The sequence below is a fragment of the Eulemur rufifrons genome, chromosome 9 (genome assembly GCF_041146395.1).
Source record: "Eulemur rufifrons isolate Redbay chromosome 9, OSU_ERuf_1, whole genome shotgun sequence".
NCBI lineage: Eukaryota > Metazoa > Chordata > Mammalia > Primates > Lemuridae > Eulemur > Eulemur rufifrons.
The window spans coordinates 17,493,422-17,517,402 of NC_090991.1; the positions used below are offsets into that span (position 1 = coordinate 17,493,422).

At 59.6% G+C, this 23,981-nt stretch overlaps 1 protein-coding gene across 6 annotated transcripts in view; it reads left to right on the forward strand.

The window, feature by feature from the left end:
• MYO18A (myosin XVIIIA) overlaps positions 1–23,981 on the forward strand; it is a 92,047-nt gene that overhangs the window by 55,963 nt on the left and 12,103 nt on the right. For all 6 annotated transcript variants that reach the window (XM_069482208.1, XM_069482210.1, XM_069482213.1 and 3 more), the window contains 25 exons: positions 556–642; positions 2,709–2,850; positions 3,000–3,159; positions 3,930–4,116; positions 4,406–4,649; positions 7,119–7,228; positions 8,326–8,391; positions 11,507–11,635; positions 12,313–12,456; positions 12,776–12,865; positions 12,977–13,096; positions 13,305–13,416; positions 13,855–13,982; positions 14,252–14,406; positions 15,977–16,100; positions 16,199–16,399; positions 16,975–17,085; positions 17,614–17,718; positions 18,023–18,169; positions 18,558–18,671; positions 20,051–20,167; positions 20,360–20,443; positions 20,876–21,013; positions 23,048–23,233; positions 23,574–23,713. In XM_069482208.1, coding sequence (XP_069338309.1) covers positions 556–642; positions 2,709–2,850; positions 3,000–3,159; positions 3,930–4,116; positions 4,406–4,649; positions 7,119–7,228; positions 8,326–8,391; positions 11,507–11,635; positions 12,313–12,456; positions 12,776–12,865; positions 12,977–13,096; positions 13,305–13,416; positions 13,855–13,982; positions 14,252–14,406; positions 15,977–16,100; positions 16,199–16,399; positions 16,975–17,085; positions 17,614–17,718; positions 18,023–18,169; positions 18,558–18,671; positions 20,051–20,167; positions 20,360–20,443; positions 20,876–21,013; positions 23,048–23,233; positions 23,574–23,713 — 3,341 coding nt within the window. The remainder of the gene's footprint in view (positions 1–555; positions 643–2,708; positions 2,851–2,999; positions 3,160–3,929; positions 4,117–4,405; positions 4,650–7,118; positions 7,229–8,325; positions 8,392–11,506; positions 11,636–12,312; positions 12,457–12,775; positions 12,866–12,976; positions 13,097–13,304; positions 13,417–13,854; positions 13,983–14,251; positions 14,407–15,976; positions 16,101–16,198; positions 16,400–16,974; positions 17,086–17,613; positions 17,719–18,022; positions 18,170–18,557; positions 18,672–20,050; positions 20,168–20,359; positions 20,444–20,875; positions 21,014–23,047; positions 23,234–23,573; positions 23,714–23,981) is intronic.

Genomic DNA, 23,981 nt, shown 5'->3' on the forward strand with positions numbered 1-23,981 from the left:
GTGGGAGCCCTTTCTCGCCCTCCTTCAAGTTCCCCTCCGGCCCTGTGGGCTACAACAGTGCAGTTCCTGCCTCCGAGTGTGTCTGGGCCTGGCCTTCCCCGTCTCCCTTTCCTGACGTGGGGATGGTGGTTGGTTATTTAGTGCCCCTCCGTAAAAGGGTGTCCCAGGTGGGGTAAGATCTGGACTCCCACCTCATGTGGAGGTGAGTTGAATGCATTGGGAGGATATTTATTTTGGATTAGAGAAGATCCAATCCAGTGACAGCTGTCTTCAAGTGTTTCAAGGATGACTGTGTGAAATGGAGAGCAGCTTATTCTGTGTCGCCTAATCAACTGATTCTAGTGACAGAGTGCGACTTTGGCTTTGTATAAAAAGAGGTTATGAGAAGTTTAGCTGTCCAAAAATAACAATGTGTTGCCTTGGGAGGTGGGTAGCGGTTTGTCATTTGGGATGCTGGAGGTTGGCCTTGCTGACCCCAGAGTCCCCTTCTGGCCTGGTAGGGCTGCGTCCCACACTTGGTCCTCATGCTCAGTACTGCACTGCCTTCCTTCCCAGGAGAACATCGAGCTGGCGTTTGATGACTTGGAGCCAACCACAGGTGACTCTGTGGCTGCTGTGGACGAGGCCTCCCACCAGGCCCTGGTAGGCATTCCGGGGAGGGTCTGGCCGTTTCTCTCATTTGCCACCCCTCTCCCTCTGGTCGAGCCCTCCCCGTCTGAGCTGCTGCTCTGGGTGCCACTTGGGCTGAGGGAGGGCCCAGCAGTCATGCCCAGACACCAAGCACTTTACAGCTACAGGGGTGTGCCCTTGGCACTCAGACAATCTGACCAGGAAGGTGACACTTTCTTCTGCCCTGGTGCAGTGGGAGCCATGGCCCACCTGTGTCCTAGCCAGGCAGGAGGACATACCTCCTTTTTCACCAGCTGAGGCTCAGTCCCGATCCTGTGACTGGCTGAGCCTCCAGTGTGTCTGCCAGGAGGCCTGGTGTGAGGGCCTGGACCCCAAAGATGCAATCATTCCCTCCCATTGTCCCCAAGAAGAGGACTGACGCAGCCCAGCAGGGTCCCACTCAAACAGGGAACAGTGCCAAGCTCTAAGATGCCCTCTGGGGGCTGTCCTGGCTGTGAGCCCTCAACCTTGTGGGCCAGCACTGTCACCCTTTGTGCTGGTGTCTTGGGTGCCTTGGTGCTTGGGGGGCCTGGCTGGCCTGATGAGCACTTGGCATTTGGTAACTGTCTTCCATTAGGGAAATTGCATCAGGTGCTTTATAGACGAGCTGGCATTTTTGCCAGGCTGCTGCTACCCTGCCTCTGCTTTGGTTCCTGCCCCGACTCCCTGCAGTAAGGCCCTGCTTGGCTAGCACAAGTGGTGGGCCCCGGGGAGAGCGAGTATCCCCCTGGGGACAAATGCTTAAAGTGTCCAAGTACCAAGTCTCCCCAGGGAAGCTGGATTTTCTTTTCCTGCCACCTGGGCTCCCATGGTGGGAGAGCCTTTGCCATTCCCAGGAGATGGGGAAGTCAGCACATGTGACTCGTGAGCAGCAGGGGTCAGATGGTGTGTTTGGATGGGGCTCAGCCACCCTTTCCCTCCTGCACGCTCCTCTGTCTGATGCGCCTTGACACCGGGCAGCTGCACCCTGGGGAAGCTCCTCAGTGCCCAGCCTGCTGCTCACATCCGATGGCTTCATTGCTCTTTCTTGCTACTCAGCTCCAGCTGCTGGGGATGCCCCGCGGCCCTTGGCCACATCCTTCTTCCTTCTGATAATCGCGCAGACTCCCTTGGGCAGCTGTGGGGAGGAGATGCAGGCAGCGGGAGTCAAAGATAGGGGAAATGGCACTTTTCTCACTTCTCTTGTCCTCCAGTCCCTAAAGGCCAGGCCAGAATAAGGTGTGGGGGAGGTTCAGTCCTTCCTGCCCAAGGAAGACACGGGGATTCCATAGGAAAGGTACCTGCGGGCCAGAGGTGGCCATGGGCCTAGTTCGTTTGGCCTTCGCTGAGGTATCAGAAATCAGAATTCTCTATTTCCACCTTCCCTTGAAAAACCAGAGGACTTGTCAACACTAGGCCAATGTTCTTCCAGAACAGCAGTTGGCTGCAGCGGAGTGGAAACTGTTCCCTTCAGAGGGGGACATTTGCTCTCCAGCTTGCCCCAGTCCCTGCCCATTTTGGCTGCCACATCAAGTCTCATTAAGTCTCCTGTCTCATGCTTTGGGCCCGTGGGTTTATACCGTGTAGTGATCCCACCTGCAGCAACCTGAGCCCTCTCCGGGCTCTCCCCGCTCTGGCACCAGGGTTAACCCCACAGCCGTCACTTATCGAGAGCTTCCTTTGGGCCAAGCACTGTGCTCAGGGCCCTAAAGACTTTATCCTGTTTAATCTGCCAGGGAGTGGGAGCAATAGCCCCTGGCAACCTCTGATGGGGAGGGTGGAGGAGACCCCTGGCTACGGGCTCAGGTTACTAGGAAGCCTTCAGTCTTTGGTGACTTCGGACCCAAGTCCTAGGAATCATATTTTGCCCATGGGCTTCTCTCTGACCCCTCTCCAGGCCCCTCCTTGCCCTTGCTGCCCACCTCCCCATGGGTGTCAGCCGCAGGTGGCAGGAGCTGCAGTGTGTATGCACACGTGTGTCGCACGTTCGCAGTGTGCAGTGGGTCCCTGGCTCCTGTCCCCAGCTCCACGTGACACGGTGGGGCTTTCCTTCTCCGCAGGTGCGCTCGCTGTCTCGAGCCAATGAGGCAAGGGGCCTGCTGTGGCTGTTGGAAGAGGAGGCTCTGGTGCCAGGGGCCACTGAAGATGCCCTCCTGGAGCGCCTCTTCTCCTATTATGGCCCCCAGGAGGGTGACAAGAAAGGTAGGTGGCATCCCTGGAGTGTGGCTCCTCTGCTTCCTGTCCAGAGGACCCCCCTGTGTGGGTCCAGGTGGCACTCCCCAGGGGCTCACTTATTGCCCAGGCTTCGTGTCCGAGCCTGACAGTCTGAACCTCGCTTCTCCCACCCTCAGGCCAAAGCCCCCTTCTGCGCAGCAGCAAACCACACCATTTCCTCCTGGGCCACAGCCACGGCACCAACTGGGTGGAGTACAGCGTGGCCGGCTGGCTGAGCTACACTAAGCAGAACCCAGCCACCCAGAACGCCCCCCGGCTCCTGCAGGACTCCCAGAAGTAAGAACACCACGCACTCTGCCCCGGTCCTATCCCCAGGGCTATTTTGGGGCTCCCTTCCCCTGCAGATGCCTCAGAGGCCCCCTCACTCATGACGTAGACGGCCTGCACTTCTTGAGAGGCACCAGCCGGGGCCAGCTGGCCTTGAGCGGTGGGGTGGCCTCCTGGATAGAGGTGGGAGCCAGACATGGCTGAAGAGCCTGTAGTTTTAAATAGGAATAACACCCTTACATTCTCCAGACTAGGAACGGCCTTCAAGGCCCTTCAGTCACATAGGCCCTGTCATCGTTCATATATTCAGTAGATGATCCGTGGACACCTGGTCTCAGACAGAGGCTTCTAAGTGCTTGGCAGATAGCAGTGAACCTGCCCTTGTGGAATTTACATTCTAGTGGGGGAGACGGATAATGAACAGTCAATGTCAGGAGTAAATTATGTGTAATAGTATGTTAGACATGTCACACTCCAATCTCTCCTGCCACATGGGACACCCCTTCCTCACCTTTGTCCCCCGTGGTGAGGAGGATGAGTAGATTGCCCCACTGTATCCGATCCTGCCTGCCCCTGGGCTTCTGCCCACCTGTGGTTTTCACTTCTTACTGCTTGAAAAGTTCTCTGAAGTTTCTCTGTAGGGTGTGGGGCGTGCAGCCCAGATAACGGAGGCCCCTGGCCAGGGCCATGTGGGGGTTGTGTGGAGCCCGGGGAGCTGGGAGGAGGCAAGGTCTCTACTGCTCAATTAACGTGACTCCTCACCCGCCCGCCTCTGGCAGGAAAATCATCAGCAACCTGTTTCTGGGCCGGGCCGGCAGTGCCACGGTGCTCTCGGGCTCCATCGCAGGACTGGAGGGCGGCTCACAGCTGGCACTGCGTCGGGCCACCAGCATGCGGAAGACCTTTACCACGGGCATGGCGGCTGTCAAGAAGAAGTCACTGTGCATCCAGATTAAGCTGCAGGTGGTGAGTGTGCCAGCCCAGGCCCTGGGGCCCGTCCTTACCCCTGGCAGGCAGGCCTGGGCACTCTGGGCACGCTGAGGTCAGCTGGCACCCTGGGGAAGGGGGCTCTTCTTTTCAGCGCCTCTGAGTGGCCACGCGGGCCTGGGGCGGGCAGAGTTGTCCAGGCTCAGCACGTCCTGGCTGGTGCTGGGACACCTGCTATCCTGGGAGGAGTGGAGATGCTGGCACCAGTCCCCACTCTCCTGGGCACGGCCATCAGAGCCCACTGAGGGTGGTCCCTTCCCTTTGGCAGGACGCCCTCGTTGACACCATCAAGAAGTCGAAGCTGCATTTCGTGCACTGCTTCCTGCCTGTGGCTGAGGGCTGGGCCGGGGAGCCCCGCTCCGCCTCCTCCCGCCGCGTCAGCAGCAGCAGCGAGATGGACCTGCCCTCGGGAGACCACGGCGAAGCTGGGCTCCTGCAGCTGGACGTGCCCCTGCTTCGCGCCCAGCTCCGCGGCTCCCGCCTGCTCGACGCCATGCGCATGTACCGCCAAGGTGGGGCCTCCTTCCCCTCAACCCCTGGCTCTCTTTTCCAGAACCTGCCCTTCCCCGCCCACCTCCAAACAGGTTGGTGGGCTGGAGGGTGCTGTCCCCTGCCTGTCTCAGGACTGGCCCTCGTCTCTTTCCTCCCTTCTGCTCCGGGGCCTCCCCTGGGGGCTCTCTCTCCTCGTCTCTCCCAACCACCCACCCACAGCCAGGGTCCCCAGGTCCCCATGGGCACCTGTTCCATTCTCTGTTTCTTCCCACCCTGCAGTCTGCCCTCTTGCTCGTCTCCCTTCCAGACTCGGGTCCTCTCCACCCCACCCGTCGCCTCACACGCCCTATTGTTCGTCCATGGCTCTGTCCTCCCCGTGTCCCTAGTTTGGACAGGTCAGCTCTGCCCACGGCAGCACACCCACTGCCCTTTTGGAGCCCCTCCTGCCCAGAGAGAAATGAGGTGCTAAATCTTTCTGAAGTACTTAAAATTCCCAAGAAAGGTCAGACAAACCCTTTTTATGGACCTCTCTAGAGGAGGGGACGGAGAGAATGATAGTAATCGTAGTTACTTAGAGTCCTTTGCTGCATACCAGACACTCTCCTGAGCTCTTCCCACGCATTAACTCACTTCATCCACGTCAGCCTCACAAGGTGGCACTACTGCTGTCCCTAGATGAGGAGACTGAGGCTCAGAGAGGTTAAGTAGCCTGCCCAAGGTCACACAGCTCGTGAGTGGCAGAGCAGGATCTGACCCAGGCGGGCTCATGCCTCGCAAATAGGGTTTTGTTTGCCCGAGAGGTTGTGAGTGGCTGGGTTTCTGCTGTTTTTTTCCTTGGCTGGATGAGCAGGCTGAATCCCACCCACCCACAGCCAGGTCCCTCGAGGTATCCCCATAGGCACCGTCACTTTTCCTTAGCAGCCAAAGCCAGGAAACGGTCTCCCTGCCCTGCTCTAAATAAATCATCGATCTGTCCCCGCGTCTTGATATGGAGTTGGTGTTTATTATTTCAAAACCAGATTGTTACCGCTCTGAACCAAAATCAATGTGCTTTACTCAAACAAGCAGATCGATGAGGCCGGCAGCAGCAGGTCCCCTTCCCTCTCCCGGCCCCCAGCCACCGGCGATAGCGCTGATGATTAATTAAGATGCCAGGCGTCCGGACCTGCTATCCTGGCCCATCAATTTAATTGCAATTCAGATACAATCAATAGCTCACTTTGTCTTGGCCCCTCGGCAGCCCCCGCCTCCTGTTTCAATTATCAGGCACATGCATCAGCCTCATCTCCCGGCTGGAGGGTTTCCCAGAGCTAGCTGGCCCGGCGGTGGCGTGGCAGAGTCCCCGGCTGGCTGTTGGGAGCCCACGTTGGGAGTCGGGTTCTGCCCCTGCTGCAGCCTTTGTGACCTTGAGTGAGCCAGTCTCTCCCCCTCTTAGGCTTCCGTTTCCGTATCTGAAAGATGAGTTGATCTGGCTCAAGACCCCTTTCCGGTTTGAAATTCTGCGATTCTGCGGGAGTGGATTTCTTGGTCCTCTAGCAGGGGCTCTGGTGAAATCAGGATGACTCGGGGTCCCCTCCAGCTGACCACTGCTCTGGCCCTGCTCCAAGCCAGACACCATCTCACCCCTTCTCCCAACCTGAAACCCAGACACTCAGGGAAAGAGAATCTACAAATCTTTCTGGTCGCCTAACCTAGCGTTCAAGGTCAAGGTGGGGCAGGGTGGGGAGCCCTTTCCGATACCCTGCTCCAGTGGGCAGAGGACAGGAAAGGAGCATTTTATTGGCTGTCCACCAAGTGAGCTAGACTGTTTTCTTTTTTTGTTTGTTTTCTTTTTTTTAAAAGAGATTTGGGGGGTATAAGAGATTTTTTGTTGCATGCATGATTTGTATGATGGTAAAGTCAGACCTTTTAGTGTACCCGATTCTACCTATTTTCTCCTTTAACCTCCATGACTACCATGTGAGAGAAGTGCTAGGGCCCCCATGTAAAAGGGAAGACACTGGGGCTCAGAGAGGTTGAGTGACTGGCCCAAGGTCATGTGGTCCTAAGAGGCAGGCCCAGGATTCCAGCGCCAGCCCAGGCCCTTGTCCTCTCAGCTACTCTGATGCCCTGCTGTTTTCCTCCAGTCTTTCTGGGTTGTCACAGAGTCATAGACTCGGAGGGCGAGAAGACACCTTCTAGATCACCCAGATCCCCATAGCACTCCTTCCAGGTGGTCCGCTGCCCCCTGCCCCATTTGCATGCCCGGCTGACTAGGAACTTGATTCCTTCTAGAGGAGCCCGTCCCGCTGTGGGGCGGCCCCGGTTGTCCTCTCGGCTTCCTGCCTCTCATCTCTCCTTTCTGGGCCTGTCTCACCCGCAGGCTCCCCAGCCCCAGCAGTTTCTCCCCTTGGGTGGCTGCCCACCGGCTGCCCGGGCACCAATGGCCACTGGGGTGTGCTGGGAGCAAGCAGGGAGACGTTGACGGCTCTGGGCCACTCTCTCTCCAGGTTACCCTGACCACATGGTGTTTTCCGAGTTCCGCCGCCGCTTCGACGTCCTGGCCCCGCACCTGACCAAGAAACACGGGCGTAACTACATCGTGGTGGATGAAAGGCGGGTAGGTCTGGGCCCCACCCCCCCAGCAGACCCCTCTTCTCTGCTCGGGCCCCTCTGAGCAGCTGCCCTTTCCCAGACCCATCCACCCTTCCTTCCCCAGAGACAGTGGCTGGCCCTCGCTCAGGCTCCTGGTGTTGGCTGACCAGGGCCAGGACAGGGATACCAGGCTGTGGCAGTGGGGAGAAGACAGCCTGGGGCATGGACTGTAGGGATAGAAGAAGAGCTGCCCTCTTTGGAGGCTCAGGCTGGGGGTGTCTGCTCTCTGGTGAGCCAGACAATCATCCAAGAGCTAGCAGGCCAGGGCCTTCCAGGTAGCAGGTGAGAACTAGTGTTTTGGGTGCCCCACGAATGGCGCCTGGGCCCCTCCATGTCAGGGATTGATTCCTGAAGCAGGAAGCTGGCCAGGGCTGGGGCAAGATCCCTCCTAGAAGGAGAGTGGACATGGTAAGATCTCCTTGGTGCCAGGGTAACCTCAAGGCTGCGGGACCCTCTGCCAGCCCAGGTTGGTGCGTTCATGGCTGCAGAAGGGGCCTCTCTCTGCCACTCTAGGCTGTCACGTCGCTCCCCAGAGGCAGCTCCTCAGACAGCCAAAGAGCGCCTTGAGCAGAGGAACCCCCATTCACTGTGCTCGGGCCTCAGGCACCCAGCCTGACTCTGGAGGCACCTCAGACCTTAGGATGGCTTCCCCCAAAGCGGGGGGGACTCTGCATGACGGGGCAGGAAGCCCCACAGCGATGCCCAGCCTTCTGTGTGTGTCTCTCCCCTCCCCATCTTCCCTGCTTTGTCTAGCTAACTCTTACCTGCGTAGACATTCTCAGCGTAAACAGCACCCCCCGTGCTTTCCACGGCCCCCTTGTCTGCAGCAGACACTTGCCCTTCTGTGCACTTCACTTGTCTTGTCCCCTAACAAGATGGTTTGTTCCTCTTGTAGTCATCTCTGTGTCCCCAGAGCGCAGCACAGTGCCTGACTCCTGACTTCACCTGGAATAAATAGTGGACCGTCTGGGAGGAGGGAGGGAAGGGCCTAGTGCCTGGGCGAAGCCCTGCGTGGCGAGGGGAGGCCCGGGCAGGCTGCCTGACGGAGGCGTCTCTCCACAGGCGGTGGAGGAGCTGCTGGAGTCCTTGGACCTGGAGAAGAGCAGCTGCTGCATGGGCCTGAGCCGGGTGAGTCGCCCCTCAGCAGGGCGTCGGGCCTCATGCGCCGTGGCCCTTGTCAGATGTCTGGCCCTCCCCTCCTGTTCCTCCTGCTCAGCCAGACTTCAGGAGTCTCCTGCTGCCCCTTCTGAGTCCTGCCAGCCCCTTCACCTGGCCTCACCCCTCTCAGCCCCTCAGAGCTGCCCCTCCTCTCAAGCTGCCCCCTGCAGGGCCAGGGGCCAGGGAGATTGATGTCTCAGATGCAGCAAACTTAACTTTCCCTCCCTCTCAACACTTGGCTTGTTCAGTGCTGCGAACACCTCTGTGAGGTCAGGAGGGAGAGGGTGGAAGGTGGCCCCGAGCTTGGCCCGAGTCCTGGCGTGGGGAGTGAGGGAGACAGAGGGCTGGGTTCAGAGGAGGAGGACGGGGAAAGCAGCAGGGCAGCAGGCAGAGCCCCCTGGGAGAGTTGTCGAGGCTGCCAGGCTCCCAGGAGAGCAAGCGGGACATGTGAGGCTGTGCTGCCGCCACCTGCCCACAGGCCGGATTCCTCATTTGAATGGAACGCGTGCGTGAAAGGCAGGCACGCCCGCCCCTGGGTACCAGTCTGCCGCGTCGCTCCACTCCAGAGGGCCAGCTGAGCGCCCTCCCACAGGCAGGGAGCCCTGCACACCCCTCTCTCCCGGGCCGGGAGGCTTGGACAGGCGGCATCTGCGTATGTGCTCCAAGGGCTGGGGGATGGGAGGGCAGTGGGGAGCCAGTGAGGGTTCTGGACCTGTCCAGATGTCAGCAGAGAGGAAGAAGCTCTGAGGTGGAAGGAGGTGCCTGAAAAAAGGCTCGAGTCTCGCTTGTTCTCTGTCCTTCTATGTTCTACGTGTTGAGGCACTTTCTTGGTCTCGCTGCGAATCCCTTTCCGTCACTGCATCTTTGTGCTTTCCCAGCTTTGTCTCGCTGTCCCTGGTTTTCCCTTTTCCTGTTGGCCCCGGCAGTCTTTGCTGGTGTCTATTCCTTGGTCTCTGGTTCTGTTTCTTTCTGCTTTTCTTCCTGTTCTCTGTGCCTTTTGCGGTCCCACCCTCTTTGTGTCATTTTCTGGTTTTGGTCTCTGCTTTGTCTACCTGTGTGTCTGGCTCACCTTTCTCTCTGTGCCCTCCCCCCAGAGTTTTTAAGCCTAGGGGCTGCCAGGTGGGCCTCCTCCCTGGGCAGTCGGGGATTTTCTCCAGCCCAGCGGTCTCTCCCTGGGTTCGCTCACCCGGCTTTCCCGCCGGCTCCTGCCCCTCCAGCAGGCAGAGCTGACGCTGGGAGTGGCGCCTCCTCCAGCTGATTCCTGGGTTCCCAGGCCTATCTTGGGCAGGAGAGGGCCTGTACAGGCAGGTCCTCTTCCCGCTGCCGTCTCAGGCCCTCCGCCGACCTAAGTCATCCCAGGAGCCCAGCCGAGGCAGGCGAGCCCTGGGGCCTGTTCTCACTCAAGGAGAGCTGGGTCCACACTGGGGGTTTGCTCACGTCTGGTTTGGGAAAGAAAGCTCTGGCCTTCCGGGCTCTGGTTGGCGCTGGCTGGTGAGCGAGATTCCCTGTGTGTTTGTCACATTGCTTCAGAGGAGAGGGGTCTCCGTCTGACCCACAGGACCCAGAGGGTTTAGGCAAGGACTTTAGGGGGCTGAGAGCCTCCCGACATTGTAAAATTTGTATGAATGGGCATTTGGGGGAGGAGATGGCCCTGACCTTTCACCCAATACTCAACAGGCCCCTGAACCCCACAAATGTTCAAGAGAGGTGTGAGGCTCACTGCTGTAGCCTCTAGACCACTTTCTCTTCTTATTGTGTTTTTGGGCCATTCTCTGTCCCCTACTCCAGCACCTCGCTTCTGCTGTGGTCACGTAGCTCTGAGTGCTAACCAAGCGTGTTTGCCCCGCTCCAGGGGCACTTGGGTAGTCCCTGCCCCAGCAGAGTTTCAGGCTCACACATTATGGGGAATTGAAGCTCAGGTAGAGCCTGAGACCCAGGGGAGATCCCACATGGCTGTACTTGTGGGATTTAGCAAAGTGTCACAAAGAACTGAGCTGGTTTTCTCCAAGGCCAGCCTCAGGGGACTAGGTTTCCATGAAGTCGCCAGAGGCAAAGCTTTCTCAGCAGAAAGTTTAGGCCCTCCCCGCACTCCTTCCCTGGGATCCTGTTCCCATTGGCTCTGAGTACATTTACATAACCCCTGTTTCCCATAGACTTCACGTCTTCTCCTTGTCCCACTAAAAGGAATTGTCTGTGTTCTGCGCCAGGTGGAGGTCGGCAGACACCTGGGTGTCTCTGCCCTCTCAAGGATTTTTTTCATTCCCGGCACACACTCTCCTCTTAGTAGGGCAACTTCTACCGGCCCATCTCAGGGCAGCAGAGAGGAAAGGCTGGTGCGGGGGTGCCAGCTGGTTCCTCACAGGTTGGTCTGCCCTCCAGCCCCCAAACCTGCATGACAGGTCCCTTGGCTGGGCCAACCCCCGCCCACCTCACTGGCTGCTTCACGAGCAGGTGAAACCTGGGTGTGTGCGGTGGGGGCGTGGGCACATGAAAGCCTCTGAGATGAAACTCAGGGCAGGGGCGGAGACAGCTGGAGCTCCCCGCTGCCCCCTTCCTTTCCTCTCCCCTCCCTCTGCTCCCCGCTCCCTGGAGCTGCTTCTCACACAGACACCCGCCACCCTCCAGTCACCTGAGGGGGCCCTGCTGTGGGCTGTGGGCTCAGGGGACACTGACCGCGTTGCTGGCAGTCCTGGGGGGGCAGGGCCACCACAGACACTGCTGAGGAGCATCCTCTCCCCGTGTGACCAGTGGCTGCTCCATTTCCTTCCTTGCCCCAGGTATCGTCCCTTTGGCGTCCCTCTCCTTTCATCTCTCTTTGAAGTTAAATTTCCCACCTTACTCCTCTGCTGCCCTAACCTCCCCGGCCCCCAGCTGGGCCTTTTCCTCCAGCCTTCCCTGGGCCTCTTCCTGCTCCTCCCGCCTCTCCCTCCTGACAATTGCATTTCCAGGTTGGATTTTCAGGCTCTTCCCAGGTGAAGGCTGCACTCCTTGGCCTGCCCGGTTTCCTCTGCGCTGCTTGTTCGGCAGCTCCCACCCCACCTGCCCTGGCCCAGTGTCCTGCCTCACCCGGCCTGCTCTTCCACAGGTGTTCTTCCGGGCTGGCACGTTGGCTCGGCTGGAGGAGCAGCGGGATGAACAAACCAGCAGGAACCTAACCCTGTTCCAGGCAGCCTGCAGGGGCTACCTTGCCCGCCAGCACTTCAAGAAGAGAAAGGTGCTGCTCTAGGGCCACCCCCCCCTCCCCAGCTTAGATGGGCACAGCTGAGTTCCTGGGGTTCAGGGGCGCTCAGGGAACTCGTAGGGGCAGGAAGCTGGTCTTAAGGCTACGAGCTATTATCTGGGGGAGAAGAGGCAGGAAGCTCCCAGGCACAGCCCCTGGGCCAGGTGGAGAGCGGGCAGCTCCCTGGTGCTGGCATGGTCGGGGGCTGTGTTGGGGGGTGGTGGGGCAAAGCAGGGCCCAGGCAAAGGTGGGCTATGGATCACAGGCTGCTCCATGAAGATTAAGGAGCTGTGTCAGCGACTCCTTTTCTTATTAGCAAGTCCATAAAACAGCCAGCACTGCCGCCTCTTGTGTTTCAGCAAGATTAGGTTTTATAGCACGGCTAGGCCAGGGTGCTGGAAATAATCAGGCAGCAAATAAAGCAGATGAAATTATTCCTAATGATGGTGGAGTGCTGAGTGCCCAGTGCAGTGCACCCCGCCAGGCCCTGGGCTCCACCCTCTGAGGGATGCAGGGCGCCCCGGGCAAGGGGGAGCACGGGAGGTGTCTGGCTTGGGGTCAGGGGGCCAGAGGAGCAGCCCCAGGGGCTGTGCTGGTGGGGGGAGGGTCCCTGGCTGAGTGTGGCCAGGGTGACTGAGAGCCCTGTGTGCACGGCCCCACCCCAACTGCAGATCCAGGACCTGGCCATTCGCTGTGTGCAGAAGAACATCAAGAAGAACAAAGGGGTGAAGGACTGGCCCTGGTGGAAGCTCTTCACCACCGTGAGGCCCCTCATCGAAGTGCAGCTGTCAGAGGAGCAGATCCGGAACAAAGACGTATGTCGCAGCCTGCGAGGGCCGAGGTGCTCGGAGGGAATCCACAATGCAAGAGCCTTGCCGGCCTGTCTTGGGCTTCCAAGTGCTCCTTTGTTTAGTCCAGAGAGCTGGCATCTTGAACTGTGCCCATTAAACAGAAGGTGTCCCTCTGGGGTGCCAGCTGAGCCCCTGGGCAGCCACTTAGGATAACATCTTGGGGATCCTCAGCATATGGGGTGGGGATCTGGGGACAGGGTCCCCGGGAGGCAGTGGCTCTCCTGTTGGGGACATGGCCCTCGTGGGGTGCCTCGGGCTCACTCTGCATCCTTGCTCGTGCTAGGAGGAGATCCAGCAGCTGCGGAGCAAGCTTGAGAAGGTGGAGAAGGAGCGGAACGAGTTGCGGCTCAACAGTGACCGGCTGGAGACCAGGGTGAGTGACTCCTGGCCCCCCCCCCATTGCAAGGTGACCGGGCCCCCCTGGTGTTCTGGCTGAGTGAGGCCGGCACTTCAATTGGCGCTGCCTCCCTCCCTTCCACCCCAGATCTCGGAGCTGACATCGGAGCTGACGGATGAACGTAACACGGGAGAGTCCGCCTCCCAGCTGCTGGACGCAGAGACGGCGGAGAGGCTGCGCGCTGAGAAGGAGATGAAGGAGCTGCAGGTGAGGGCAGGGCCGGGGTGAGGACAGCAGGCTGGTGACTGCCACACCCTAGTGCCCATCTGCTCCCCCCAAAGACGGTTGGCAGCTTCGCCCCAGCCCCCCATCCCCGTCTACCCTGGGTAAGCCTGTGGCCGTGGTCTGTGTGGTTAGGGGAGCGGGTGGCACTGGGTGAGGGGGAGCGGCACACCTCACGAGCCCTGTTCTGCAGACCCAGTACGATGCACTGAAGAAGAAAATGGAGGTGATGGAGATGGAGGTGATGGAGGCCCGTCTCATCCGGGCAGCGGAGATCAACGGGGAAGTGGATGACGATGATGCAGGTGGGTCTGAGGCCCGAGCAGCTTGGCAGTGGCCCGGGGGTGGGGGCGAGCCCCGATGCCCAGCCCTGGGTAACCGGGCCTCTCGTCTAGGCCTGTTTCCCCTCCGTGGGGCTGGTATGAGACCAAAGTGAAATAAGTAGACGAGAAAGCAGAGGAGCCAATAAATGCAGGGGGTTACCAGGTGCAGCTATAACCACCATGATAATGACAATGTCTAGTGGCATGGTCCTGGCAGTTCCTGGGGACAGGACCACACATGTAGTGACATCTCCCTCTAGTCTTCTCCCAGCGTGTGGGAAGAAGCCACTGTGGCAGAGAGTTTTCTGAGCCCTCGGCTGACCCCACCTGCTGCTCCTCCCTGCCCCATCCTCCTTCTCCTCACCCCTTCTGGGGACTCTCAGCACCTCCATCCTCCCTTGTCTGTCCCCAACCCCACAGGTGGTGAGTGGCGGCTAAAGTACGAGCGCGCCATGCGGGAGGTGGACTTCACCAAGAAGCGGCTCCAGCAGGAGTTTGAGGACAAGCTGGAGGTGGAGCAGCAGAACAAGAGGCAGCTGGAGCGGCGGGTGAGGCTGGGGAGGGGCTGGGCACGGTGTGTCTGCCCAGCGGACTGGAGGCAGGCAGGGAGGAGAGGCTGGCTGGGAGGGGAGGCTGGCTGGGAGGGGAGGCTGGCGTGTCATCCTCTTAGCGCAGAAATAACCAGGGGCAAACGACTGGAGCTTCTTAGGTTCCCTGGGTGACCGTGACTCCCTCCCTCACTGCTGGGTCTTCCCCTCACTCACCCACCTCTCTCTGCTCATCTTCTCCACCCCTTGCGCCCCTCCTCGGCCGCTAGCTCGGGGACCTGCAGGCAGATAGTGAGGAGAGCCAGCGGGCTCTGCAGCAGCTCAAGAAGAAGTGCCAGCGGCTGACGGCCGAACTGCAGGACACCAAGCTGCACCTGGAGGGCCAGCAGGTCCGCAACCACGAGCTGGAGAAGAAGCAGAGGAGGTGGGTGGGCCCCCTGCCCGGGGCGCAGAGAACCTTCTAGAGCAGCCACAGACAGGGCTCCCTCCTTGCCCTCCAGGGAAAAAGGGAGGACCTGAATTTGGCCAGGGGCCTTGCTTGCCTGGTCACTTGTCCTGGAGCACAGACCCCACCGAGGGCCTGCTCAGGCCTCTGCTCTAGGATGTGCTTCCCCCACTGCGCACCTGTCACCCGTCCCAGGCCCAGCCAGGCCCCCCCAGCTCTGCGTGTTTCTCACTTGCCTCAGCTACACAAACACACTCTCCTGACTAATGTCATTAAACTACCGTGCCACTTCCATCTCATTATGGTAATGACACAAAGGAGGGGGTGGCCCTCACAGGAGAAAATCCAATCTAAATTAATTTCCCTGGCTGGGGATGGGAATGGGGCGCCTTTATTAGCAACACTGAGGAACCCACAAGCCCTGGGAACAGCAGGGTACCCCAGGGAGCGGGAGCAGCGCCCGTCACCCCTCTGCAGGGGAAGGGCTTCCCAGTGGAGGCCCCGTTGCCTTTGTGAAGGGGCAGCCTCACACCCACCACCCGGGGAGTGAGGGTGCAGTGCGGAGCCTTTCCAGGGACCCTGGGTGACCCCCGGCCTCCTGGACTCACTGCCATCCCGAGGAGAGTGAGGGAAACGGGAAGGTTTCTGTTCCTCCCTCCTGCACCGTGACCATCCACTTCCCTCCTCCTTGTCTTTACCTGACCCTACCCCTGCGCCCACAGGCTGACACCCTTAGCAGGACCCCCTTCTGAGCACCCCATGACGGTGCCAGCTCAGCCTAGTTACCATATTGTCGCACTCCCCACCGGCAACATATTAGGTTTCAGCCGGCCAGAGTTTCCTTAGGGTTGGTTTTTTTTTTTTTCTGATGTTAGGATGGGTAGGGGGGAGCTGTTCAGTTTCAGCAGGAAACTGATCAGCTGTTCAAGGACGGTGTTAGCGATTTCATCAGTTTGCTCCTTAGCTAGTCACTGGGAGGGAAACGGAAGGCCGGGAAGTGAAGGAGGAGAGTGAAGGAGGCGGCCGGCCACGTGCCCATGGAAGCACGCTGCCAGCCGGACACAGGGAGTGCCAGCTCCAGCCTGGCCTGGGGTGTCCTGCTGGGACAGGTGGTCCTGGCCAAAGGCTGGTGCCTGGAGGTGGGGGCTGGAGCCAGCAGCTCCACCTACAGTTGCCGAACCGAACTGTGGAAAGTGAGGTAGATGAGGCAGGACATCCGTTTCTGCCCATTCCAGTTGAAATTGAAAATGTGGAGACCTAACTCCTGAGGGAGGCCTGTCCACCTCTTCCCAGAAGCAGTCTGCGGGTCCCCCGAGGCCCACTTGGTGAAAGGGCTCCCTCGATGAGGCTCTTCCCGTCCCAGACTGGCTTGACCTGTAACCCCTGAGTGTCACCTCCACCTCGCCACTGACCCCAAGTTAGGGCTGCATGAGTCCCTCCACCCCTGCTCGTGTCCTGTCCGTGTCAGTGGCACCACCTCCTGGCAGTGTCTGTGTGCTGGGGACCCAGACTCTGCGCCGTCTGATGGAGCCGCCACGCTCCCTCGCAGGTTTGACAGTGAGCTCTCGCAGGCGCACGAGGAGGCCCAGCGGGAGAAGCTGCAGCGGGAGAAGCTGCAGCGGGAGAAGGACATGCTCCTCGCGGAGGCTTTCAGCCTGAAGCAGCAGCTGGAGGTGGGTGGGGCTGCCCGCCGTCCCTGCCCGTCCCCCTCCCAGGCTGGGGCCAGCCCGGGGCCAGCCCGGCGCCAGCCTCATCTTCTCTTTCACTCCAGGAAAAAGACATGGACATTGCAGGGTTCACCCAGAAGGTTGTCTCTCTAGAGGCTGAGCTCCAGGACATCTCTTCCCAAGAGTCCAAGGACGAGGCCTCTCTGGCCAAGGTCAAGAAACAGCTCCGGGACCTGGAGGCCAAGGTCAAGGACCAGGAAGAGGAGCTGGATGAGCAGGCGGGGACCATCCAGATGCTGGAGCAGGTGCTGGAGGGCTTGGCCAAAGGAGGGGCGAGGTGCAGCAGGGGACACTGCCATCCCCACAGCCAGCCCAGGGTGTGGGCTCGGGGAGGGCAAGGTCCCACCTCCATTCATTCGTTTGTTCACATGTTCACCTACTCACAAAATGTGAGTGAGCACCTGCTCTGTGCCAGCCCCAGTGTGAAGACAATTAAGCTTTCACGGAGCTTTCCACAGAAACAAATCTGATTGAGCCCCAGTAGTGAGAGGTTACGGATGCACAGCAGCCAGAGGCCGCGTGCCCACCCAGCCTGCCCCTGAGCCGCCCGGTCAGCTCAGGAGCTAGAGCCTGCAGGCCAAACCGAGAAGCTGCAGCATTGTCCCCAGCCCTGGCAGCCCCTCTCTGGGCCTGTGCCAGACACCTAGCCAGGGCGTCCAGCTTCTCTGCAGAAGCTGGCTGCCGTGGAGCAAGGTGCGAGCAAAGGGAACGGGCTGGCAGAGGCGCTCTTGGCTCCTGAGTCTCAGGAGAGCTGCATGGCCGGGGCAGGGGACAGGCGCCACTGGGAAAGGAACCCAGTCCCTACTCCAGTCTCCTCCAGGCCAAGCTGCGTCTAGAGATGGAGATGGAGCGGATGAGACAGACCCATTCCAAGGAGATGGAGAGTCGGGATGAGGAGGTGGAGGAGGCCCGGCAGTCGTGTCAGAAGAAGGTAAGGCGGCTGGACGCTCACCTGTTCCCCTGTGGCTGCTTTAAAGCAAGCGGCTTTCTGTTTCCCTGCCTTAGCCACGTTGTCTTCCATTGCCATTCCGGACCAGGAATCTCCTCTTGGGATCCTGGCATTGGCTGGGATGTGTTGGCTTAGAGTCTGTAGAGAAGCCTGGTCCCTTGAGGAACTGACGTTCCCTGCCTTCTGTGCCAAGTGGCAGCCAACCGTGCGCCTCCTGTGCTGCTCTGGTGCTGCCCACAGCCAGCCAGCCTGGCTGAACAGGTCTCCACTCTGCAGCAAGGTCTCCTCCTCGGGCTCAGGCGGCCACCGTGCACGGCCTGCCGTCCCTCCTCCCCCTCCCAAGCTGCTTTGACACCCTGAGAACTTGAAATTCAGGTTCTGACCCCTCCAGGGTCATCATGCCCAGTGCTGCTCCACCGTTTTCCCAGGCGGGGGACCCAGAAGGGAAGGGGACTCCCTGGCACCACACACTAAAGGGACTGGCGGGTCTCTGTCCTCACGGTACTCCAGTTAAAACAAATGGAAGTGCAGCTGGAGGAAGAGTATGAGGATAAGCAGAAGGTGCTGCGAGAGAAGCGGGAGCTGGAGGGCAAGCTCACCACGCTCAGCGACCAGGTGGGTGGGGACGCTCTGCCTCATGCGGCCCAAGGGAGGAGATCTTAGGGACGGCAAGCTGGGATCGGGGTGGGCAGTGAGGTGGGGATGCCCTGACGAACCCATTGTCCTCCTGTGGATGGGGAACGTCACCATACTTGGGCACACCCGGGCCTGTCTCATTGGCCGACATGATCCTGGACTTCCCATGTTGTTGCTCACTGGGGGACTCCGATGATGAGGACGGGGTGAGGAGGGGGCTTGGGGATGACAAGAGCAAGCCCCATGGTGCAGCCCCGACCCCCAATTGCTGGTGCCAACCTAGGTGAACCAGCGGGACTTTGAGTCAGAGAAGCGGCTGCGGAAAGACCTGAAGCGCACGAAAGCGCTGCTGGCGGACGCGCAGCTCATGCTGGACCACCTCAAGAACAGCGCGCCCAGCAAGAGGGAGATCGCGCAGCTCAAGAACCAGGTGCGTGTGCAGAGAGGAAGCTGCTGGTGCAGAGCCATGGGGCTTGTTTTTTCAGTTCTCCTTCTCTCCCTCTTGCTCTACTCAGTGGCCCTTGAGTCCTTGGGAAGGAAGGTGGCAGGAAATGGGAAGAAGCCACTTGCAGCAGCCAGACTGCCCAGGGTCTGTGTACGCTGCGTGGTCTCACTCCCAAGCCCCAGGGTGGCGTGGACGGGGCCTTGTGTCCCAGTAACCGTCCCTGTCATGGGAGGAGATGCCCGGGGGTATTCCACAGCACAGCTGGGCCCTGGGGTCTGACGTGAACGACGAGGAGAAGAGAGCACCCTGCATAGCCCTCCTGCCCCCAGGGAGTGGCTGACATCTCTCCCTGGGGTGCTGGCTCTGTGTCCAGCTGGAGGAGTCTGAGTTCACCTGTGCGGCAGCCGTAAAAGCGCGGAAAGCAATGGAGGTGGAGATCGAAGACCTGCACCTGCAGATTGATGACATCGCCAAAGCCAAGACGGCGGTGAGGGCCCGGGGTGTACAGGGCAGGGCTCGGGGGACTGAGGGAGAACAGAGCTGCCACCAGGGCTCCCTTCACCCCAAACAAGACCCTCGACGCCAGGTCGTTCTGCAGGGAGAGCAGCCCTCCGGGCCCCTGCCTCTGCCCACTAGAGCAGAGGCCTAGGGGAGGGGCTGGCGAGGAGGGCGCCGGCAAGGGCCCATCTCCCTGTTTAACCACCTGCCTGTGGGAGCTTGGCCGCAGGCCCCAGCACCATAAATAAAGGCAGCTAATGTGGCTGAGGGATGTAAACAGGTGCCTGGAGATTAGCAGAAGCACCGATAAGAGGATGGGATGGCGCAGATTCCCTCCCCTTCCCCTGCCCAGCCCACTGACAAGCCCAAGCGGCAGCTAATTAGAGCTCTTATTTAATGCCTCCCTTTTAATTCCCCACCTCTCCCACGGCCCATCCATCCCATCCACCGGCAGAGAATTCATTACTGGGATGCGGCCACCACCGGTCCCTCCTTGGGGAGGGAGAGGGGCAGGGAGGAGGCCAGGCTTGGCTATTGGCCTCATGGCCCCCTGGCCTGTCACCTGGCTGCTGAGAGATGCCAATCTCACGGGCTTGATTTATCCCCATGACATTTGTGCTCCTCAGCAGTTTTCAGGTGAGTAATTCAAATTCCTTAATTGTGTTAAAAAAGGCTGTTATAAAATTACCATTTTATTTAAATCCGAGTTAATAAATTTCTTGGCGGAGGCTTCCCCAGCTCCCCACAGCCCAGTAACAAGATGGATGGGGCAGAGAAGGAGCCAACGCAGTCATTTTGGTTTGGAATTACAGGCTAATAGATTCATTCATTTCCTGAAGCCGATGTTGGCTGTCTCTTCCCCTCCCCCCAGGAGGGGACTGGCGGAGGGGGCCGGACACCCAGGGAGTGGGCGGTCCCAGGGGAAATGAGACTCCAAGCCAGGGGAGCTTCGCAGATTTGAGGGGTCCTTTCCTGGGGCCTGAAGGGGCAGAGTACATCCAGGTCAGGGCCTAGGCTGATAGTGCCAGGATGTCGGGTCATTGTTCTGGGCAGACCTCTTCTGCCTTCTCATTAGCCTCAAAAGAGCTGCCAGAAAGCAGCTGTCATTCAGCCCAGAGGCCCAGGATCTGCCTGCACTGCAAAGACAGCCCTTTCCCTCATCTCCCTGGCCCAGGGCAGGACGGGCACTTTCCCGAACATCACTGGTCCTGGAACCCACTCTGGGGGTGGGGGCTCAGCCCCATCACCGCCTCCCCCACCTCCACCTGCCCCCCATCGGAGGTGGCACAGAGGAGGTCTGGACTTGCCACCTGGAGCTTTCAGGCACACCAGCCTGAGGCCCTCTGATCTGTCTTTGCCTCCCTCCAGCTGGAGGAGCAGCTGAGCCGCCTTCAGCGTGAGAAGAATGAGATCCAGAACCGGCTGGAAGAGGATCAGGAAGACATGAATGAGCTGATGAAGAAGCACAAGGCTGCCGTGGCGCAGGTACCCTGCCAGGAGCGCCCACCACACCCTGCACAGTCACCGTCCTCTGGGCCTCCACATGGGTCCCTGACGCAGCCACTTGTTTTGGGAGGAGGCAGCGTGGGAGCCTGGGTGCCCGGCACTCCGTGTGGGCTGCGCTGGGCTGGGTGTTTGTCAGGGATCCTGCCTCTGATGCTCTCACCCCTGTCCCAGGCCTCCCGGGACCTGGCTCAGATGAATGACTTCCAGGCTCAGCTAGAAGAAGCCAACAAGGAGAAGCAGGAGCTGCACGAGAAGGTGGGGACCAGGGGCTCCCCCAGCAGAGACGGGGCCGGGGTCACTGCACGTGGGGAAGAACCCCCGTGTTCACAGCAGAGAAGGCACTTCTCTCTGCCGTCAGGAATGCACAGAACAATGCAAACTGGTAGAAAGAGCAGGCTTGGAGCCATATCACCGCAGCAGACATTTTGGCTTCAGCAGCCTCATTTCCCATTTCTATTCCCTCTCTGGTCCTTGGCTTTCTCCTTTCTCTCCGAAGGGCAGGGTCTGTGCTAAGCACTGGGGCAGGTGGGGGATGCCTTTGGCTCGAGGCCCATCCTTCCTTCCTCCCCTGTGCACCCCTCCCCACCTCAGCCTCCTGGTCACCATGGTGATGTTGCCTGCCCCAGACTCGGCCCCCTCCCTCCCGGGGCTCAGTTCATTCTTCTCTTTCTGCCCCCAACCCCTCAGCTACAAGCCCTCCAGAGCCAGCTGGAGTTCCTGGAGCAGTCCATGGTGGACAAGTCCCTGGTGAGCAGGCAGGAGGCTAAGATCCGGGAGCTGGAGACACGCCTGGAGTTCGAAAGGACCCAAGTGAAGCGGCTGGAGGTGGGTCGCACTTCTGTTCGGCAGCAAGCCGGGCAGAGCTGCCCCTGCGGCTGGAGCCACGCATGCTCAGCAGGGCTGGGCAGGCCCACGGACGCTCCTCGGAGGCCCCTGCCAAGCTGGCGGGGCAGCTGAAGGGCGGGTGCTCCCCTCCCGCCCGCCTGGCCTGCTCTCTGGGTGCCGTGGCGCCGCCGGCCTGCTTTACATGCTGCGTCCGTGCCTGCGTGCTGCCAGGGGACCAGAGCAGCTTAGCTTTTCGTCTTCATATTTTCCTCCACCGTGAGCTCCCCCCCGCCTGTCCCCTCACCCGGCTCTCAGGCAGGGTCATAAATATGCAGCGGATGGCGCCACTCCTGTGAGGGCTGAAGTCTGTTCTCTTGTCTCCCTCCTCTCGCTGCCTCACCCCCATTATTCCTTTCTCCCCCACTTCTTTCTCCCCTTCCTGTCTCGGCTTTTTCTCGCTCTTCGTTTTTCTCTATTACTGCCCTAGTCTGTCTTCTCCCTGCATAGTGTCTCCCCCCAATCTCACTCCTCTTCCCCACCTTCTTCCCATTTCTTCTTTCTCCCTGTTCCGTTCTCCTCTCCCTTCTTTTCCAGTCTCTTTCTTTTAGCCCTTCTCCTTTTTTTTTTTTGAATGTTTAGAATATGTATTTAATAGCTTCTTTAGTATTGACCTTCTCCCTTTTTTTGTTCCCCTCTTTCCTTCTCTATCTTTTTATCCCTCCTTCCTCCCAACCGGAATCTCCATATTCCAGATTCAGTTCTCCTCCCTCTAGTCTCCCAAAGCCAGCGTGGTCCAGCCCCTCCCTCCCTGGCAGAGCAGATAGCAAGAGGGACTCAGCAGAATTCTCTCTCTGGGTTTCGCACCTTCCGCCTTATTTTTAAGTTCTCCTTCTATAGACAATTGTCTGAGCACCGTCAGCTCTGCCTGAGAACCGTGGTCCCAAGAGTGGTTGCTGAGCCACGTCCCTGCCACCCCCATCAGCTCCTCAGTCCGTGGAGCAGGCACTTAGGCAAGGAAGGAAAGAGGTGGACTTAAGTCACCTCTACGTAGAAGACAGTATGACTGAACATCCCAAGAGGGGGTCGCAGCCCTCAGGAGAGCTAGAGAGAGGTAGAGGAAGCTTTAATAGTTCATTTTCTGCCCGCCACACCCCCAGGCAGTGTGTGCTATTTTGATTCCCCATTTTACATCCAGAAAGGGTTAAGTAGGTTGCCCGAGGTCACGCAGCATGGATCTGGCGGGCCTGCAGGACCTGTCTCCTGGTCTCCTGGGCCCCAGGCCCTCCCCTCCCCTCCATCCCTCAGGTTCCCTTCTGCTCAGAAAGGCAATACTGTGGCTTAGACTCGTGGAATGTTAAACACAAACGGCCCCATCGTGCAGCCCAGATCTGCTATTTCAGAGACACAGAAGCTGGGAGCCGGTCGGTGGTAGAACCAGGGTCCTTCCCCCACACTCTGCCCCTCTCTCCGGGTCATTTCTTGCTCAGCAGCCCACTGCCTGGCAGGGGAAAGCGGATTCGAGTTTCTGGAGGAAGAGAAATTCGTTAGGCTTGGAGAGATGTGTCTCTGCTTGGAATCTGGTGATTGCTTAGTCTCCTAATCCAGAGTGCTCAGAAAAGCCATTTACCCCAGAGCACAGCGTCTAGCTTTTGGGGCCTTGGATGCAGAATCCCTGAGGGAAGCCCTGCCCAGCGAGAGGCCCTGACGTGTCAGAACCACAGGCCCACGGGCGCTACCCAGGTCACACCGTCTGCCTTGGTGGTAATGACAATGACAGTAGCACCTTTTATCTGCCAAAATATATTCATGTTCATTGCCTTATGGGGTCTTCAACAGACCCCTGGGGGGTAAGTGTTATTCCCACAGTTTTACAGAAGAGCAAAGGGAGCCTCAGAGGGCTCAGTGGCTTCCCACGGAGCCGAGTGGTGGAGCCACGGCTCACCCAGGCCTCCTGGCCCCAGCGCCCTGCCTCACCCTCTCCCTGCCTGGCCCATGGACCTACTGCTGGGTTTTTCTTCCCCACCTGCCCTCCAGGGCCTGGCCAGCCGGCTCAAGGAAAACATGGAGAAGCTGACTGAGGAGCGGGACCATCGCATTGCCGCCGAGAACCGGGAGAAGGAGCAGAACAAACGGCTACAACGGCAGCTCCGAGACACCAAGGAGGAGATGGGCGAGCTGGCCAGGAAGGAGGCTGAGGCGAGCCGCAAGAAGCACGAACTGGTAATGCCCCTCACGGGGCCCGAGCTGGCAGCCCTGCGAGCCGCTGCGGAGTGCACGCCTCACCCTGGGCTTCGGGGTAGCCTGCAAAGACAGCGGAGGTTGGAGAGCGGGAGGGAGGAGGAGCGTGTCAAGAGGACAGTCCAGGAAGTCCTGAGGGTGGCCGGGGAGCCAAGGGTGGCCCCCACAGCCTGGCAGCACCAGAGCAGAAAAGGCTCTGGAGGCTGTAGCAGCAGCCGTGTAGCTTCCCCGAGTCTGGGAGAGGTTTGAAGCAGGCTGCTTCTGGGCCCCTGGAGGGGAGGCCAGCCCTCCTGCAAACTGGACTGCCCACTCTCCCTCCTAGGAGATGGATCTGGAAAGTCTAGAGGCTGCTAACCAGAGCCTGCAGGCCGACCTAAAGCTGGCGTTCAAGCGTATTGGGGACCTGCAGGCCGCCATCGAGGACGAGATGGAGAGCGATGAGAACGAGGACCTCATCAACAGGTGAGGGCAGCCTCTGTGGCATCTGCAGCCAGCATGGAAGCCCTCTTGACCACCCACCTCTGGGGCCAGGCCACCAGGTAGAATAGCTGCAACCTCTGCCTCCCCATCACCAAGCCACCAATGCCCCCTCCCTCTGCCGCCAGACCCTGGTGCAGCTTGTCCTACAGCAGCTGAGGATGGGACAGGTGCGGCCTTGGGGAGCCCCCCACCCCGTGCTCCCCTCCCCAGGCCTCCTGAGGACCTGGCTCTCCAGCTCTGTCTGCTCAAG